The sequence below is a fragment of the Montipora foliosa genome, chromosome 2, assembly GCF_036669935.1.
Source record: "Montipora foliosa isolate CH-2021 chromosome 2, ASM3666993v2, whole genome shotgun sequence".
Lineage (NCBI taxonomy): Eukaryota > Metazoa > Cnidaria > Anthozoa > Scleractinia > Acroporidae > Montipora > Montipora foliosa.
In genome coordinates, this window is record NC_090870.1 from 65,310,288 (window position 1) to 65,317,787 (window position 7,500).

General features: G+C 40.5%; 1 protein-coding gene across 4 annotated transcripts in view; it reads left to right on the top strand.

Moving 5' to 3' along the window:
* The window catches only part of LOC137986166 (TNF receptor-associated factor 2-like), a 75,532-nt gene that overhangs the window by 15,017 nt on the left and 53,015 nt on the right, over positions 1-7,500 (top strand). For 2 of the 4 annotated variants that reach the window (XM_068833451.1, XM_068833463.1), the window contains exon 1: positions 2,914-3,610. The exons of 1 other annotated variant lie outside the window; for it this stretch is intronic. In XM_068833451.1, coding sequence (XP_068689552.1) covers positions 3,494-3,610 — 117 coding nt within the window. In that variant the 5' untranslated portion in view covers positions 2,914-3,493. Of the gene's footprint in view, positions 1-2,913; positions 3,611-6,103; positions 6,293-7,500 lie in introns of those variants that run through there. One more of the 4 variants, XM_068833455.1, reaches the window with a different exon arrangement.

The following is a 7,500-nucleotide window of genomic DNA, read 5'->3' on the forward strand; positions in this document are numbered from 1 at the left end:
AACTGCATGCTGGAATTTCTGGTTAAGAAAAGCTGAGGTTTTATGGACTCAAATTACGGACTCAAATACGCCCAACACGTCTCCCGAGAGAAATCACTAGTATTGTCATCGGCACATTATATCATCCACCAAATACGCCCAACACGTCTCCCCAGAGGAATCACATTTAATAATATATCATCCACCAAGCGCGACCGATACGACTATGCTTGACTACCTCTACAATTGTTTATCGGTAATTGAAGCTCGTTACCATGGCTGTGGAATTATTCTACTAGGAGATTTTAACAACAGACTATTCAAGAAATGTTCCCGCCTAACTAACAGCTTCAAATTGAAACAGATTGTTGATTTTCCGACCCATGGAGCCAACACCTTGGACCCAGCCTTTACTAATTTGAAGGAATTTTATGGCTCAAAAATCTAACGGCCTGCTTTCGGTCTGTCTGATCACTATTCCATTGAAGTCCAGCCCTTGACGCGCGCTAAACAATCTAAGAGACAATAATTAAGTTACGAGACCTACGACCGACAAAGCGATTAGCCATGCGCACATATTTAGAGGAAGTAAACATCGAAACAATGATTGACAGTATTGATACGCGCGAGGGTAAAGTGAAAATGTTTGAACACTTTGTTAACACCGGTATAAACTTTCTTCTTCCCCGAAAGTCTAAGACCATTTACCCTAACAAGCCTGCTTGGGCAAACCAGAAGTTGAACCGTCTCATCAGCATACGTCAGACAGCACTATCGAAAGGGATCACGCCGAATATCCGGCCTTGAAAGATCGTGTGAATCGAGAAACGAAATCATGTCGTGCCAGATTCTATGAGTCCAAGGTCGAGCACCTGAAGGAGAGTAAGCCAGCTACTTGGTGGAGCGAAGTTAAGAACTAAGCGGAATGGCAACACCAAAACACTGAGCTAACATCATTATATCAACAAATAGACTGCGGAGAACCGAATTCCTCGCCCACTTTGAAGGATATCACTAACACCATCAACGACGCCTCTTTGTCTGTGATGAGTGAGTTTCAACCTCTCCAGCCTAACACCGCTGCGCAAACCACCGATGAAGTTCCTCCCTTTCAAGTATCTGAAATCTCTGTGTTTAAGAAGCTGTCTTCACTAAATCCATCTAAAGCAACTGGTCCCGACGGCGTACCCGTATGGCTCCTACAAGAAAATGCGTACTTGCTTGCCCAGCCAGTAGCCGATGTAATTAACCTTTCGTTCAAAGATGCAAGTCTCCCCCAGTCGTGGAAAGACGCCCACATTGTTCCCATATAAAGCAGAAACCCATCAAAAACGTGAGCAAACATGTCCGTCCAATATCACTGACACCTGTGTAATCCAAGATCGCAGATGACTATATTGTGGAATATATTAAACCTGCTATACTAGCCAAAGTAGATGAACATCAATATGGAACGGTCCCAAGATCCAATACTATTACCATTGCACTCATTAGCATGCTTCATGCATGGCTTAGTGAAACAGACGGAAACAGTGCTACCGTTCGAGCAGTCTTATTTGACTTTCGAAAGGCCTTCGACCTCATCGACCACGAGATCTTAATGCAGAAACTCACGACCTTTGGCCTACATAGCAGTATTGTCGCCTGAGTGAAAGACTTCCCAACCGGCCATAGACAACGTGTCAAGCTTTCTCAGGATTGTCATTCTGAATGGGGGGATATTCCATCTGGAGTCCCCCAAGGGACCAAGTTGGGTCCGTGGCTCTTTACTATCATGATCAACGACCTATCAATCGGAAGTGTTTCCTCGTGGAAGTACGTAGACGATACCACTATCTCTGAGACGGTACTTAAGAACCACATTAGTAAGATCCAGCAATGTGTTGACGTCTACCTTATCAGATGCCGACTTAGATTCAACACTCAGACATAATATTTAGCAGGCTTTCCAAACGTCGGTTGTAAAACGTGTGGATTCATTTCACATACCCCTAGTCCATGTACTATGGCTAATGATGCCATGCATAAATATGAAATAAAAATGATTCAAGTTTAATCTTACGTCATTTGTTTTCTGGCGACATCTATGATGTATGTATAACAGTTTTGATGTACATATATAAGCACTTGATATATGTATGCCATTCTTATTGTGTAAATAGCACATCTTAATGTTTTGTCCCTTTTTAACAAGCATACAGGGGCCAAATTCGCATAAGCATGAGTAAGAACGGACATTGAGACTATGAACTCTGAATATTAGTATCATGAAGCAGCAACACGATATAAGAGTTAAGAAGACCCAAGACATCATTTAATCTGCTTAAAAGAGGCTGCCAATATAACTTTGCATGACACTAATTATTTGCATTAATATAACTTGCTTAATTTAAGCTATTCGTGTCATTGAAGGCATAGCCCGCGTAGCAAGCGTTTCCGTGGGGCACAGACGAGAAATATTGAGAAGCGGGCTTTTTCGATGTTTTGACAGAGCAAAAAATTTTTGTGGTCGGTCAAAAGTTCTCTGAACCCCAACGGAAACGCTTGCTACGCAGGCTATTGAAGGCGAAGATTAAAAATTCAATCGCAATTTTAGTCGTCATGCGGTGTACAGATATTTAAGTTAATGTATTTGGCACGTGGTTACCTTCTTTTAACCTCTGATTAACAAACAAAGTTATCTTGCATGTTTGATTCTGCCGTGAGTTTAGCCAGTATGATTTTATTCAAGAAATCAGCTCCACATTGACACCATTGGAAAAAAAATTGGGGTCGGGGATTCCCCAGAATTTGTAGAATGTGAGCTGATTGGTGAAATTGATGATTAAAATATACTTCCTCCTGCATCGACCAATTAGCGTGCGTCATGTTATGAATGCATTTCAATAGCTTGTCTGTCTCTTGAACTTCCTTTCAGTAACATTTTTTTTTTCAAAATGGCGAAGGATATTGTTTGTTGAGGGAACGTTTGATAACGGACTCAGAGCCGAGCAAGAGGGAATCTTTCCTTTACAAAATTTATGAATGCAAAAGTATTGTCTATGCATGGTATCTTAAAAACAAGCAGAAAGGCGGATTTTTGTTAAAGTTACGATAAAAGAACCTGGCGCAATTCAGTTTTGGTGACATGTAAGGGAAGCACTCATGGGCCCTTATGGAATTCATAAATAAACCGTTACTTCGAAAGTTTTCCTCGAGGATGGCTACAAGGAAACTCGGGGATCATCACTAGAGGAGTCTGGTTCGCAAAGCGATCCCGTTAATGTCGACGAAGCGTTGTAAATTAATATTTGCACACAACTAAGTGAAGAAGGAAGAAAGTACTCATGGATCGCTGGCTACTGAAGAAATCAACTGACTGCTCAGTTGCTTTCAAATATCGTGGTTCGAATAACGGAGAGCCGCCTAAAGAATGCAGTGTCCGCAAACATAGCGACCGAGGCGATTGGAGTCCTGCTACGAAATTATTGGACATTATTACATTTACTGCCTGCTTGGACTTGCAGGTAGAAACATGTTGTGGATTTTGACGCTTGAAATGTATCATTCCACTTCAATGAATATGAAATCAGGGTCTAATCACGGTCGAAAACACAAAAAGAGGAGGAACATGAAACCAAAAGGAGGAGAGGTAAAATAAAATTTTAATTTGTGTAAACGGTTGTATTTTTCGTCACAACAATGAAGCTTGAATCGCTTTACTTCGATGAGGTTTAATCGACGGTTAATTTCCAAATTTTCGAAGCAAAGCCTTCAAAGATATGTTCCTCTTTCGTTTAAAAGAAAAGAACCTCTGCGAATCACTAAGAATATTCAATGTTCCTACATGCGGTAGTATTTTCAACCTTGCATCGCATGAAACCGTGTGTGGACCCTATTCAAATATAGAGGCTTAACGCGAGTCAACATTGTTGATGAACGCTTCAATTGATTTGTCAATGTGAGCATGCGTCTTTACTAGTTTCATTTCAACTTGAAAAACCTTAGCACAGCCTCTCTAAAACTCACCAGAGGGTGAGCAAGAGAGGCTCTGCAGAAATCGTGTCAAGTCTTTTAAGTTACCGCAGCCCAAGTTTCTGGGCTAGTCACTCCAGGCAAACTGGTTTAGGCAGTGCATAACATCATATTTTTGACAAGGCGAATGTCAAAATGGCGTCTAGGAGTGCGATCGAGGCTTGGCCTGGGTTTGACACTGTCAAAGGAGGCAGTGCGGCCCAATGGTTAGGGGGTTTGCCTTGAGATCCGGGGATCCCGGGTTCAAGACACGTTCTAACCACTGGTTGAATTTGTTCCTGGTAGTCCCTGGTTCAACTTCTCAGCTGCACTTGTAAAAAGCCAACTGGGTTGCCTCGGGCCAGTTGGGGTTCTTGACAGTTGTCGTTGAATGTTCTGTTCTGTCGTGATTGTGCGCATGGGCCCTAAAAGCCTCTATGGGAAGTGGTCAATTAAGTATGTATGTATTTATGTATGTTTCTAAACAATGGCTTGCGCATACTCAGTAAATCCTTAACACGATTTCTGCAGAGTCCTTTCTTTCTCGTCGAGTTAAGAAAGGCTCTGCTGGCAGGGTCCCTTAAGTCAAGTACCGCAAAAAAAGTCATTCTTCAGATTCAAAATTACGGCTTCCTGTAACTTGAAATAAGTTTTTTATTTCAGATTCTTGAAATGTTTGATTTTAGTTTTAAGAAATTTCCCATCCCATTTATAAATTGTGCCTTCTAGATCTTTTATAACCGGCACTCTCACTAAAAACTGAATGGACCACTGAGCGAGCGAGCGAGCGAGTGAGTGAGAGGACTTTGTTTGTTAATGGAGGTTGTGTAAAACGCAAGAAAAGAGTCCTGATGTGGACCTGCCTGTCTACTTATAGACAGCCAATAAATATAAAAACTAATGTTTTATAAATATAAAAACAAATATATAATAGATACAATTTAAGAAATTCTAGTTAAAAGCTTAAGTGTAAAAATGATAATCGTAGTTCAGAAATTTTAAAATGAAACATTGGTCAGTTTATGCAGACTTAATAAATAAATTCCTCATTCCTATTTCTTATCATGGAGGATACCGTGTTTTCACTTATTATAAGCTAATTAAGTCCTTATTGGTTTTAAGTTTATCTTTAAAACACTCTACACTAGAGCAATTTTTGATGGAATCAGGGAGTGAATTCGATGCTGTGGCAGCTCTGCCAAAAAGTCAGCCTGCCAATTTCTGATTTTGGAAATGAACGCGCAATATTCATGGTTTTCCTCAGACGGTAAGATGAGTGTTTCAATGTTACAAGTTAAGTTTCAGTCGCTGGCGGGGTTTTCTGTAGTGTCTTCTCACGGCAGAGTGTCTTCATCTGTGCTCCATTGTCGATACATGCATGTATTGTCAAACTCGATAAAAGAACTGATTGTAGTTACATGTAGGTTAGAGAACAAAAACCTACTAATTTCTGAGAATAGCTTCATATGCGTTCCGATGTTCACTAAAATGCATTCCACTGAACTCGGGGTTTCATTTGTTCATAGAAAAGAGTGCTTCAAATTATTCCATTTTTAAAGTTTCCAATCTCCATATAGACCTCCATATTTCCCTGACAGTTGGAAAGATATTGGTGGTAACCCAAACATACTCAGAAGGTGTACCGCTGCAGTGTTTACACGAACGGGTCAATGTGAAACAATTCCAAATGTAAAATTTATGAACCCTCCTCAACCCTAAAGACTTTTTTTCTGTAGCAAGGCTGCCATCGGTAAACTTTTATTTGAGAACAGGAAGTTTCAGCTGTTCCTAACTAAACATTTCCGGCTTCCTTTAAAGAAAAACACTTCCCGTTGGCGCTTTTTAGATGCGTGTGTGGAAGATCACATAGCAACTTTCGTCATATGACTTTGAATTTTAAGTGATTGATCAGCTCGTCCGTTAACTTCTCCTTCCACTTTTGTTCTATTTTAATCAAAACTAATTAACGATGGACCAACGAAGACTCAAAAACAAAATATATCATGTGTAAAGGACACATGAAAATAGTGAACTTCAACACCATTGATTTGTAAAAGTTTTATTCTTTCTTTTTCATTGGCGGAGGAAGTTCTAAGAGAATTGCGTGGGAGACTGTGAGGAAAACCGGCCAAGGCCGAGTTAAAAAGTAAAAAGATCTTCTCATTCTGAATTCTCGTCGAAACACATTGATACACGCAGCGTCTTACCTTTAGTTTGAATAATCTTTGGAGATCGAATCCTTCTGCAACACAATGATTTACATCCATACTTGAGAGCAGAGGTCTCCCAATCATGGTCATGGCAGACTAACTCTGATCGGGTAAATGCAGATAAATCTGTTTTGTAGCTTATAAACTTTCGTCTGATTGGTCTACTATTGACTACTACAACTACCACTACCACTACTACTACTCTGACGACGACGACGACGACGACGGCGACGACGACGACGACGACGACTACTACCACTACTACTAAATGTGAGTGTTGACTCAAAGTCACGTTGGTGAAAGACGAGTGCTCTCCCCCTTTCAGCAAACCATCTCAGGTTCAGCAATTAGATTAAGACGCCGCGAAATAGTTAATAGCTCATGCATTCAATTGAAACGGTTCACTCAACTAAAATGGGTAATAAATTTACTAGTTCTTTTAACATAGCCCACAAGCTTGTTGATAGTTTCGATGACTGGCAGTTATCTTTATCAAAACTAGTTTTGGTACTCGAATGTCAGCCTTTTCTAGATTAAAGTTACTTTTAGCAAGAAACAATAACAAGTGAATTTCATGGTTCGAGAAATTTCAAAATTCTAAATGACGTATTTTAATGCAGGTCCGGCTGTAAACAGATGTCCTCCGCGTAGGCTTCTTTCAGCATTTTTGAATGGAAGTTACCAATTTCACAGCTAGTACGGTCACGGGCTAACAGACTACCGTTACATCACTGAATATCTGCCGAACTGAAGTCACTTCAGTTAGTGTTAATGATTTCTGTCATTTATCGGGATATTGTCATTACGAGCCGAATTTGTCACCGACTTTAATTTTAACGCTTATTTTGAATACTTATTACGAGAGGCAATTTTTCAACAAATGCTGCGTTAACGGGGTGCTATTTGCATTATTGTTAGACGTTCTTACTTGTTTTACTTCTGAATCTGCAACACGACATTGGCCGTTAACAATCGGCCCATGCCTGAACTGGACCGTGACACCAGTGTTACATGGCTTCTAGATCTGAGGGCGGGGTGTATACGAGTTGGGGAGGTGGATACGTTGTCGGTCAAATCCGGTCTCAGGTTGAATCCGTTTATGCCTAGGTTAAATTGGTGATTCTCATTTAAGCAAGGTTTTATATGCACTCTACCTAGTTTAAAGACGCTATCAATCCACCCCCTCCCACCCCCCCCCCCCAAAAAAAAGGACTGAAAACACCTATACATACCCTCAAGCTCTGTCTTACGCATCTCAACCGGCACATGTACTTAATGTTCATACACCTATTCATTCATTACAACATAGTATGGGAAC